Here is a 12968-nt window from a genome sequence, read left to right as displayed (position 1 = left end):
GGTTAAACAGGATGCACTGGGGGGGCTCCTGTGGCCACAGGGAGGGCTGGGGTGCAAGAGGACCCCAAGGTCGCTGGCATCCAGGCCAGGATGCACTCATTCCTCCTCCCAGTGGTTTCTGCTTCTTTGCACATTGAAGCCATTTTCTTTTACTGTGAAGACACAGTATTGAAAGCTCCAGAGCCTCTCAGCTCTATCCCCAAACTCAAGAAAGTAGATGAAAGATGAAGCAGAGAGAAAGTAAAAGAGAAGATTTTCCATATCTCAAATTCTAGCATCCCAGAGAGTGGCTCTGATTGGCTCAGCTTGGGTCAGGTGACATTCCTGGATCAATCCAATCTAGCCAGCAGAGGAGGACTCTGATTGGTACAGCTTGGGTCAAGTGCCTGCCCTTTCCCAATCAGTAGCTAGGAACAAGGGAGGTGAGGTCTATAAAAGGGCAGTAGCTGCTGTCAGAAGGCAGAGGTGACATAATGTCAGTCCTCTCCGCTGGGAGAGTGGAGTTGGCAGTGTCGGGTTAACTGAGTCTAAGAGAAGAAAGGAGTGACAGATAGTGAGGGCTAGAGACACCTGCACCCCAATGTTCATAGCAGCAATGTCCACAATAGCTAAACTGTGGAAGGAGCCTTGGTGTCCATGGAAAGATGAATGGATAAAGAAGCTGTGCTCTATGTATGCAATGGAATACTACTCAGCCATTAGAAAGGATGAATACCCACCATTTGCTTTGACATGGATGGAACTGGAGGGTATTATGCTGAGTGAAGTAAGTCAATCGAAGAAGGACAAACATTACATGGTCTCACTCATACAGGGAATATAAAAAATAGTGAAAAGGATTATAGGGGAAAGGGGAAAGGAGGGAAAATGAGTGGGAAAAATTAGAGAGGGTGACAAAACATGAGAGTCTCCTAACTCTGAGAAACAAGCAAGGGGAAGTGGAAGGGGAGGTGGGCAGGGAGATGGGGTGATTGGGTGACGGGCACTGAGGGGGGACACTTGACGGGATGAGCACTGGGTGTTATGCTATATGTTGGCAAATCGAACTCCAATAAAAAATATACCAAAAAATAAATAAAAAGATAGTGGGGGCTAGGGCAGATGAATAAAGAAAACACAGGTGATCCCATTGGCTTCCCATCTGACCTCCTCTTCTTCTGGGCAGGTGAAACACAGTAACTATACCTGGATGGGGGCAGGAAGGGTAAGGGGATGGACAGGGCCAGCTGCCCAGGCAAAGAGATGGGCAACCCCAAAGTGGACCCCCTAACTCAGACCCCTCAACCTTCAAAGAGCTCATTCTTGTCTGGAGCCATGGGGTTTCCTCATAGGAACTCTGCATTCCAGAACTGCACTGAGGGCATTGGTCACCCACAGAACAGTGTGGTGGATCTCCAGGTTCCCCCTGTCAAACCCCAAATCTCAGGAGCTTACAACAAAGGTTTGTTTCTTACTCATGCTATATGTCTACGGAGGTCATGTGAGGGGGTGCTGCTCCCACATTACCCTCATCCTCCTCACCCTAGGACCCAGCCTGAAGGAAGCAGCATTTCTGGAACATCACAGTGACAGAGGAAAGAGACTTTGAGAGGGTCTGGCATCGGCACTGCTTCAGCCTGCTGGTGGCATTTCTCCTCACTCTCTCATTGGGCAGAACTATTCCCACGGCCTGCCCAGCCCCAGAGCCCAGAACTGAGATCCCTCCAGGTGCAGGGAAAGGGGCAGGTCACACTGGGGAGCACTATGAGGAAAGCTCACCCATTAGGCCTTTCTTGTGCACCCAAGTCAATGGGGACCCAACATGTCTCACCCACAAGCCAGCTCGGACACAGATTATCAGCCTCACCTCTAAATCTAGAGAGAAATCTGCTCATGCAGGTGTGAAGGCAGAGACACGAGGCTGGAAAGGCGGGAAGAGCAAAGTCCTCCCCTTGAGCCTGGGCTCGGGTCTGACAAGTGATGTGACCTACCACCAGCTGCTCATCTTTGGGTGTCCTCTTCTCGTCCTCACCAGGGGTATTGTGGATTCTTCTCCAGGAGGTGGACGTAGGTATTCAGTGAGGAGGTGTTGAATGGGAACACACTCAGTACATCTCAGTCTCCATCACTCAGAAACCTGAGGCTGCCAACCCTTCCGTTTCCCCGAGCGATCTGTTTGCAAAGGGACATAGAGGGGGAGACACAGTAAGGTAATCCGCTGCATCTTGCCAAATCCCCCCCTGGTATAGCGGGCCCCATTCGAAGACTCCCTCAAATACATTTGCTTTAGGCAACAGCAGATAAAACTGACAGAATTTTAATGCTTCTGGCCAGAGGCTGTTATTGAATTTGTGAGATAAGGATGGCACACAAGGCGATCTTCCCAGTAAGTGATGAGGTTCGAAAGTAGAACAGCCGGTTGTACTGAGTTTTCACTTAAGGAAGAGTTTTTCTGATCTTGTGGGAGCCTGGAAGATGTTTTCTCAGAATCCCAGAGGAAATACTCCAAGGAGACACGACTTGAAAGGGCCCTCTGTGTCCCACTGCTCCCACACACTGGCTAGCGCAGTGAATTGGGGCTTCACGGAAGCAGGGTTTCCACCTGGGCTCCACAAGAGAGGGGAAAGGGGGAGACCATTGGGGACAGGGCGACCTCAGTGGGGACAGCGACCTTACAGCGCTCCCAGCTGCTCAAGGAGACCATGCAAGGAGGGCAGTTAGATGCCCCAACTTAACTCCCCTTGCTCCTCCTGACCCCTGTGGGGGCTCCCCACTGGCAAAGTGAGCTGAAGCTGAGGGCTTGGGAGCCTTTGATAAGCACCCTTCCCTCCCCCAAGTTAGACTCCCAAGCCCTGAGCAGCGGGACTGAGTGAACCCAGGGAACGGTGGGAGATGGTCAGCCCAGGGGGCTTCCAAGAATTGAAGAGAGAGAATAATTCTAGAAAACACATCAAAGGCCAAAAGGGGAGCAGCTGTCACACAGCAGAATCCTCGGTTTCTTTTCTAGGTGGAAGAAGTTTCTAAGGGTCTGAGCTCTTCCCCCAGGTCGTCTTGGGGGGGGGGGTGGGCAGCAGGGTTCTGCTAAGAGTGGTCTGCTTAGGGATGCTAGAGAAGGGATTTTGCAGGGTACACACAGGGGACTGCTTTCTTCCCCTCAACAGCCGCCTCCCAACCCTAACCTGATAACCTTTGCTCAGTTGGGTATGTGACCTTCCAGAACTTTTTTTAAAGAGATTTTATTTATTTATTTATTTATTTATTTATTCATTCGTTCATTCATTCATGAGAAACAGAGAGAGGCAGAGACACAGGCAGAGGGAGAAGCAGGCTCCCTGTGGGGAACCCGACACGGGACTTGATCCCAGGACCCGGGATCACAACCTGAACCAAAGGCAGACACTCAACCACTGAGCCACCCAGGCGTCCCCAGAATTTTCTTCCAACTTCAACTCTGGTTTTTATGAACCACAGGGAAGCATTATACATAATAGCTAAGAACACAGACTGTTGTCATGCTGCCTGCCATTGAATACTGACACTTGCTCACTTTGTGACCTTGGATCTCACATTAGTGCCTCAGTCTCCTCATCTGCAAAATGGGATGTAAATATCTACTTTCTACAGTGGTTGTTAGGACAAGTGGGTTAACACAGGTTAAATGCTTAACAGCCTTTGCCACATAATCAGCACTACCCAAGTGTTTGCTAATATAATTCATTGTATACAAAATTATCAGACCATATCCATTAAGTGCTGTGTCAAACATCATTTTGCCTTGACATTTTTTTTGCCTTAATATTTTTTTAAAGATTTATTTTTTATTCATTCAGAGAGACAGGCAGAGACACAGGCAGAGGGAAAAGCAGGCTCTATGCAGGGAGCCTGGCGAGGGACTCGATCGGGGTCTCCAGGATCACGCCCTGGGCTGCAGGCGGCCCTAAACCGCTGTGCCACCAGGGTTGCCCTGCCTTAATATTTTTAATTAACACATCCACACACAGTAACAACCTATCCCAACTCCCTCAGCTACAATATAAAAAGCTCCATGCACGTTAGCTCATGTGAATTGTTGCCCACAAGGGCCATGACTCACCAGTTCTGCAAATGGCAATCCAATTTTTGTCCAGCTAGGACACCCTGTTGCTTCATTTAATTACAACACCCTTCTTTCCCCCTTGGGATGTTGGCACAACCTGCCAACCTGGGCAAACACTCTGCTAATAAAAGATGGGCATTTATTCCTTTGTTGGTGCACCCATCCTCCTGGCACCTGTGGTTTGTCTACCTGCCAAGGGCTGGGTGCTGTCCTGGGTGCTGTGAAGACACAGATGCCATGCTGTGGCCCCCTCCAGTAGATGAGAGACACACAATAAGACAGGAGACCTGGTTCCAGTCTCCAGTTCCATGTCCTGGCCTTCCCTGGTTTGTGGGCTCCTCGGCAGTGCGCCACAACTGCTGGGGGTGGATTCTCTCTTACTCAGCCTGCTGTCCTGTTCCATCCATTTCTGGGTCCTGACCCTCAGCCACTCTATATGTATCCCATTCCAGCACGTCCTCTCCCTCCTCTTCTGCCCTGACCCCCTCTCCACCCAGAACGTGGCCTGCAGAGCCATCTCTGGGGACCCCGTTGCTGGGAGACGTTCATCAGAATTATGGCTGCAAGTTAAGTTTTACTCATTGATCCTCAGTTTCCCCATCTGCAAAAGGAGAGTATCTGCACATTGTGATCATCATCTTGAAAATAGTTGCCCTTTGCCTGGGTGGCTCAGGTGGTTAAGCATCTACCTTTGGCTCAGGTCATGGTCCCAGGGTCCTGGGATCAGGCCCCAGGTCAGGTTCCCTGCTCAGTGGGGAGTCTGCTTCTCCCTCTGCCCCTCAACCCTCCCAGCCTAGCTCATGTGCTCTCTCTCAAATCAATAAATAAAATATTTAAAAAAAAATAGCTGCCCTTGCCCGGGTGGCTCAGCGGTTTAGCGTCACCTTCAGCCCAGGTTGTAATCCTGGTGACCCAGGATTGAGTCCCACATCAGGCTCCCTGCATGGAGCCTGCTTCTTCCTCTGCCTGTGTCTCTGCCTCTCTCTGTGTCTCTCATGAATAAATAAATAAAATATTTTTAAAAAATAGCTGCCCTTTATAAAGGACCTGCTACAGGACAGACAGACAGCACACAGTGGTTCATGTTCTCCTGTTCCTGTGTTACAAGTGAGAAGAGGGAGGTTTGAAGAAGTGCGTGCCCAGCCCCTAGGCCAGTGATGGCAAAGCTGGGCCCCTGGGACGGCCAGCCCTGCACTCCCCCACTACGCCACTCTGCCCCTGCATCCACGTTTCTGCACGAGCCAGGAAACATCCACAGGGAGAGCCAGTGGAATGCTGGGAATAGGTGTGAAAGCACTTCGTGCTGACTTCATAAACAAAAACCGGGCTCTCACAGCAGAGGCCAGGCTTCGCCTCTGGAAAGTGCATAGCAGATGAGCGTTGGTATTAAGTGGACTCCATCCTGCGTGTGTGAAGTAGCTGGAGTTGCAATTTGATTGCTAATCATTTTATTTTACTCTTCTGAAATATTTTGCCTTTGAAAAATGCCTCGAGCCTGATTTATTACAAATTTTAATGTGTGTCCTACTCTCCTTGGTAGAGGTTCAGTGTCTCAGAGCGCTTCCTTCTGGCATCTGATGGTGGAGTTTGAGAGATTGAGGGAACTTGTGGCTGTCACTCAGAATTCCGGCCACAAAGCTGAGAATTAATTTGATAAGTTGGCTGAGAAAATTAAACGTTCCTGCCATTGCAGAGATAACCAGCCAATTTGCATCAGCAGACTTGAGTTCTGCCTAGTAGGATATGTAAAATCCTTTTTCATTTCTTCCTGAGTTACAGATAACTGGGCTGTGGGCTAGTCATGGAGGTGAGCTCTCAGTGCCACAGTCATAATGGTTTCATGTCCGTCTTGGTTCGAAGATTCCTATTTAAGCAACATGAGCCTTTTAATTCCTTTGGAGCATGGAATGATTTTTCCATGCTCTTCCCTTCCCCCCAGGTTAGGATTGAATGGCACAGGAGTCAGTAGAAAGAGCAGGGGTCTTGGAGAACGATATCCCTGGGTCTGAATCCAAACTCCCAAAGTCACATAGCTAATAAGTTGTGGACCCAGGGAAAGGAACAGCCTGGCTCTAAGCCAAGGCCTTGTGCCATGCTGCTTCCTTCCAGCAGAAACTTTGTCACAGTGGATATTCACTGTTTGAATATGTCTGGTCCTGCTCCACGCAGCCCCTTCAACTGTGAGCCTCAGACAGTAGGGGAATGAATGGGTGGGTGAGTGGGTAGAAGGTGGAAGGACATCGATAATATAAGATGGGAGGACAGTGGAGGATGGCTGGTTGGATGGATGGGTGGATGAGCAGAAGATGAATAGATGATAGATGGGGGAGGTGGATGGGGAATGGAGGTAAGTGGGAAGATCAACAGATCTGTATATAGTGAATAGATATAATGGATGGATGGACAAGTGAATGGGTGGATAATGAGATGAATAAGGACTAAGGGGGAGGATGGATGGATGTATCGATAGATGTGTGGATGATGCATGGATGAGGTAGATGGGTGGGTGTATATATGGGAGGTGGATGGGTGAGTGGTAAATAGGTAAGTGGATAAGGAGTGGACAGATGGGTTTGGGAATGGGACAAATGAGTAGACATATGGAAGTGGGTGTATAGGTGGGTGGGTGCGTGGATGGATGGGATAGATGAATGGGCAGATGGGTAAGTAAGTAGATGATTGTAGGGATCAGTGCATAGAAAATGGGCAGATGAGTGGATGGAGAATGGATGGTGAACGGTTGGTGGGTGCGTGGGGGTGCAGATGTAATGAGAAGAATGCAGGCCTTGGTGCCTCCCAGAACTGGATTAGAATCCCAGCTCCATGTGCTATAGGTGGATGGGTGGAAGCCTATAGAAAGGTCCTTCTTTCTGGATTCAGCCACCTTGGTTCACCCTGAATCTGATGATAGGTTGCCAAGGGGGATGACCCATACTGACTCATACCTCATTTAATTAATGCTGTAGGGTCCAGTACTCATGGTCACAGTATTTTATGTATACATAAAATATATATGGTGACTTCAAACTGCTAGTTCTACTCTTTAAATAAACTCTGGCCAAAAGAAGCCAAAGTGCGTAAACCATCAGCTCCAGAGGATGCTGGTCCATGCTGAACTGTTCTGCTCTACTTTCTTACCTGACTTATGTCCCTTCATTTCAAATCCCTCCCTCTGGCTACCCCCATTCCGTGCCAATCCTTAAAGTCCAGCTCAAATGCTGCCTCCGCAGGAAGCCTTCCCTGATCTACACAAGACTTCTGCATCCATCTCTCTCATCCACTCTGTATTATGCAACCTTTGAAGCTATATTTTGGGTCAGAGAAGTACAAGAGTCTAGAAACAGCAAGGCTATCTATGCTATGTTTGAACACTTAAAATCTTTTTTTTCTCATTCTCTTTTTTTTAATTGAAGTTCGATTTGCCAACATATAGTATAACACCCAGTGCTCATCCCATCAAGTGCTCCCCTCAGTGCCCATCACCCAGTCACCCCGACCCCCACCCACCTCCCCTTCCACTGCCCCTTGTTCATTTCCCAGAGTTAGAAGTCTCATGTTTTGTCACCCTCTCTAATTTTTTCCCACTCATTTTCCTTCCTTTCCCTTTCACTATTTCTTATATTCCCTGTATGAGTGAGACCATATGATGATTGTCCTTCTCCGGTTGACTGACGTCACTCAGCATAATACCCTCTAGTTCCATCCACGTTGAAGCAGGATATTTGTCGTTTCTAATGGCTGAGTAATATTCCATTGTATACATAAACCACATCTTCTTTATCCATTCATCTTTCGATGGACACCAAGGCTCCTTCCACAGTTTGGCTGTTGTGGACATTGCTGCTATGAACATTGGGGTTCAGGTGTCTCCAATGCATCTGTGTCTTTGGGATAAATCCCCAGCAGTGCAATTGCTGGGTCGTAGGGCAGATCTATTTTTAACTCTTTGAGGAACCTCCACACAGTTTTTCAGAGTGGCTGCACCAGTTTGCGTTCCCACAAACAGTGAGCACTTAAAATCTTAATGGGATTCACCTCTATCCTGTGATACACCCAGAGAATTATGTGGCATTACAATTGTGAACCAAACAGGGAGGTTCTACTTTGGAAGTACAGGCATTTCTCATTTAGTTTCTTAGCCATTTGAGTGTTCTCTAGTTTTGATCTGAGTTTCATTCCAGAGGTACCTCCTAAAGTAGAGGGGAGGACAGAGAAGGGACAGGAGAGGGAGCTTCCTGAGCAGTTCCCAGCCCTGCCCCTGAAGTCCTACCACCCCCTCTGCTGGTACTAGACTCTCCCTCCCCCACTTACTTTATCCTCTGGGTCCCAACCTGTCTTGTGGATGAATGTTGACCCTAACCACCTTTCCCCTTCTGGCTACCTGGACAGCCACAAGCCTTGGGGACAAAGGGGCTGCACACCAGGGCCTCGTCCCTGTGGGAAGACAAAGGGTGGGAGGCGGTGGCCACCAAGTTTGCGGTCTTCAAAATACTGTGTTGCTGCTGGTACTTCAGCATTTCCTGAAGGACTCACTCAAATCCTGACACCATTGCAAACACTAGAAAATCCCACCCAGCACAAGCATGCGTGCACACACTCACACATAGGTCCTGTGACCCGTCGAGGCCACGGACTGTGTGGTAGTCATCCGGGGATCATCTGCAGTGCCCTGCAAGCGTGTGTGTGCTGAGTGAAGTGGCTCTTTCACACACATCAGGCAGCAGGTCTGCGCTCTGTTTGACAGAACCGGCTTATGTGAGAAGTAAATTTGGGCTGAAACCTGTGTCTTTCAGAACAGGCAAGACTGTGGCAATCTTATTATTTCCAGCCCCACACTAGGGCTGGAATCATCTCTCTGATGATTCCCTTAGCCTCCTCCAAGTGAATGGTTTAATCCTAGGTTCCATAGGAAGACTAAGTCCCGGAAGACAGCAGCTGGACCAGCGGTGCCTGAGTAGCAAGTACTGAGAGCTGTGTTTTTCCTGTTCTCAGACTTCTCGCTCCTTACCTACATGTCTCCATTTTATTTTTTGCCTGCCCCATGCACACAGTGACAGTCGTGGGATAGTGTGTGAACCTGAACTTGCAGGTCACAAGGAGAAGGCTCTTGACATCTTAGATCACATGGAGAGTGAGCAGCGGGCCGGCTATTAAGAAATGCAATGTTTAGAATCATGTTCCCTTAACAGTTTGTTGTGGACCATTTCATAAGGCTGGGTGCTCATCTGTTTGGGTATTTATTTAGTAGATAATTCAATTGGTGTCCATGGCCCCACTGAGACAGTAAACTCCATGAGGACAGAGAAGATGACTGCTCACTCTGCTGGCCAGGGTTTCCCCTGCTCCCTGCCTTGGTGGCTGGTACATCAGTGGGCATTCAATGCATCCACGCAAATGAATGATGTGTGGGGCTCATCACCTACCCTGATGGCATGAGAACTTAGGCAAATTACATGCTTGATCTCCTGTAGACCTCACAGGGAGCCATAGGGTGGGAATTGTCATATCCATTATATAGATGGGGAAACTGAGGCTGTGTGTGTTAAATATCTCACAGGAGTGCACCTGACCCAGGCTTTGACCCCAGGCCTGCCTGACTCCGGTGTACCACACTCTGGGCCAGGGAAAGCATGGGCTGAGGGCTTCCCAGTTGCCGTTTGCACCAATGCATCTCCTGAGCCTCCCACTGCCCTCTGCTCTACGTCACCATCTCACATCTGTGCTGTGCTTGTTTGCAGGCTGAGGAGGCAGCAGGGGCAGGGCGGCCAGCTCTTGGACACAGAGGGCCGAGAGGGGAGCCAGACCCAGGGCAAGCTCCAGGACGGGTGCAACAACAACATTCTAGCCCATGCCTGCTCCCGCGGCTGCAGCAGCTAAGCCACCACCTACAGCACCTGCCGGGACTGCACAGATTGTCCTGCCCACTGAAAGCCCCTCTCTGTGCCACGATGGTCCCAGTCTCACCCCTGATGACATCAAATGCAGAGAGAGCCCTGAGCTTGTTGCCAAGAAGCCCGAGTTCTGGACCCAGGTGCCTGACAGATTCTCTGCGTGACTTTGGACAACCTTGCCCTTCCTGTGCCTGTTTCTGCATCTGCCAAAGGGGTGAAAACAGCTGTGTCCCACCTCTATCCACAAGGTTATTGGGAGAAACCAGATGGGTAGCAGACATGCAAAACCTGTGACATGAAACTGTTTACACAGGCAAACTACAACCTTGATATTTGAAGTGTGCTCCCATCCCACAAAGCAATTAGGCCATCCCAACTTTGCAGTTTGGTCCATCATGGTGCATCACATAGTACTTTCGAAAATGCAGCCCAATGGCAGAATAAACATCTCTGAGCCTGCCCTTCCGATTGGGAACACGATTCCCAAACCCTGGAGCAAAACCTGAAGAGTCCTCGTTTACCTTCCCTGCGGGGCCAGTCTTTCTGACCCTCGAAGAGGGTGTGGCCTGCACATCAGCCTGGTCCCCTGGGTCTCAATGCTGCAGGTGCACGGCTGCCCTTATTCCCAGAAGACTGCCTCCCACCCATAATTTCAGCAGCTCCCTACCCCCACCTCATACCCTGTGCAGGGACGGCAGGCAGATGCCCCTCGGAAGGACAAGACACTAACCATCAGTCACTCCTCTTGAGTGCCATCAAAGTTCCTCCCAAAACCCAGTCCCACAGCCAAATTAAGTCCCCTCCCTCCTTCTAGATGTTTTTCCTGTGAAGGGTATGAAGTGGTCTCCTCAGCATTGTCTTAAAGAGGGTCGCCAAATGGCATTGATGAGGTGGCCCTGTATAGATGAGTAAAGAAGCATGGGTGACTAGAACAATTCAGTCTAGAAGGATGGTGGACCCACCCAAGGAATGACATGTTTGGGGAGCACTCGCCCTCTGAATGCGGAGAAGCTGTAGCACCAGGGACAGAGCTCAGACGTGGAGTCAGGCTCATTGAGAATCCAGCCCTGCTGTTTACTAACCAGAAGACCTTAGGCAAACTGCATAATCACTTACGTATCATTTCCTTGTTCTAAAGTGGTGATGATAAAACCAGCCTTGCAGGATCGTTATAGGGTTCAACAGCATCCAGTGCGTGACGCACCTGGCATGCACCACTCACTAAACTTTAGCCACATTTTGTGGGCATCACCATCATCATCTGAAGAAACTTTGGTCTGTCACTCATTTGGCAGGTCACTTTCTGTAGAAATAAGCTTGGTGTTTAGGATTCCTTGAACTTTTCTTCCTGGAGTCTTCTTCGAACTCTGTCTACCCCTAGTCAAGTGTGTTTTTATTTTTTTCTTCCAACTTCTGGTTTTTACTTTTTACATCATGAATCAATCAATCCTTGGGGCTGTCAACGTCATCTTAGACGTCTTAAGAGAAATGTTTTAATGGATGGTGTGGTTTTATATTTTTATTTTAAAAACAGGAAATGGTCATTATTTTCCTCCTTTGAACCAAGCTTATTTCTCAATTGTGTTGCCCACATTAAGTCTACTTGTCTTGCACACTTGTCATTCTGTGTCCCCCATCGGCACTGTTCTGTTCCCTCTAGGAAATCACAGGGTTGCTCCTCTCTTCACTATGACCTGGGCAGCACTTCAGATTCCTCACTGGGCTGAGTTCATGAATTAGGGGGCAGGAGCTGGAAGCAGCCCAAGAGACGCTGGATTTCCTGGCTGTGTTTGAATCAGTGTTGTTTCTTGTTCAGAATAAACTATTTCTTGGACATTCTTTCTTACAACTTTGTTCTTCTGTGGGGTTGGGTGAGATGAGCAATGTTCCTCTGAGTCAAAAGGCTGAAGCTGAATTAGGAACAGAGAGATGGGAAGGGAAGGATATAAAGTTGGTTGGTCTTTACTCACCAAATAAAACCAAACTTGGCAATTCAAGGCTCCATTCAACTTGATCACAATTTATATTATTATTATTATTATTATTATTATTATTATTATTATTACCACTATGAACATCATCATAATTATTATTTTTCAGTATAAAGGTATGATCTATTTATTAGGGGAAAAAACAGAAAATTTTCCACCTAGAGAGAAACACTCTTAAAATGTCAAATTCCAGCACACATGTGGGTGCAACCAACCAGCATTTGCTTTATAACACAGACGTCTTGATTTCCTGCCTCCCTGCTTTTGTCCACCCTGTCATCCTATGTATGATGCCTTTCAACTCCCATCTTTGCACATCAAAATTAATGCTTCTCAAGGGTCAGTTCTACCTCTTTCGTGATGCCTTCTGGTCTCCCAGCAGCACTAACCCAAGCCATGTAATCTCTTCCATGTACTTGCTCATGCATTTTCTGTAACTTTCTCTTGGCTCTGATGACCATCAACTGCGCAGTAGGGCTACTTTTGTCCATGGCTCATGCTCCTTGCCTTCAAGCCCCTAAGAGAGGCTAGGTCCTCTTCATGGCTGTGTCTGCTCCCCACCCTCCATATCCCAGTCCCAACACTGCCTGGTTCATAAGAAGTAATCAACAATTTTGGAATGAATGAAGAACCAGCAAGCCCAGCACAAATTGGGGTGGGCTGGGTGAAGCTTGCTTTTGTCATCTTCCTGTCTCCTGTCTGGCCCACTGACATTTCCTGGGGCTTTTTTTCTCTTCAGGTCCCAGTGCATTCCCAGAGGATGTTCCTCCTACCCCAACCCACCCAATGGAGTACCCAATCCCAGTCTACCCCACTCAGAGCCATCTCTCCTGAGTTCCAAGTTCCAAAGAGTTTTCCCTTCTCTTTTATTCAAACCCCCATTCCCAGGGTACATAGCCCAACCCAGTACTGGTGAGCAAGCAATCTGATTCCAGAAATCTGTACCCAAGCAAGAATTTGCATCAGGATTGTGATTTGAAATCCAGGCATAGTAGGACAAGCGTAGACTGG

At 48.5% G+C, this 12968-nt stretch overlaps 1 protein-coding gene across 2 annotated transcripts in view; it reads left to right on the top strand.

The window, feature by feature from the left end:
• The window catches only part of STK32B (serine/threonine kinase 32B), a 390888-nt gene extending 379032 nt beyond the window's left edge, over positions 1 to 11856 (top strand). For both annotated transcript variants that reach the window (XM_055326005.1, XM_055326004.1), the window contains one exon: positions 9814 to 11856. In XM_055326005.1, the coding sequence (XP_055181980.1) occupies positions 9814 to 9952 (139 nt within the window). In that variant the 3' untranslated portion in view covers positions 9953 to 11856. The remainder of the gene's footprint in view (positions 1 to 9813) is intronic.
• The last annotated feature ends 1112 nt before the right edge of the window (positions 11857 to 12968 follow it).

Source organism: Nyctereutes procyonoides, unplaced genomic scaffold (genome assembly GCF_905146905.1).
Source record: "Nyctereutes procyonoides isolate TBG_1078 unplaced genomic scaffold, NYPRO_anot_genome, whole genome shotgun sequence".
NCBI classification, from domain to species: Eukaryota; Metazoa; Chordata; class Mammalia; order Carnivora; family Canidae; genus Nyctereutes; species Nyctereutes procyonoides.
This window is presented reverse-complemented; position numbering and strand designations above follow the sequence as displayed.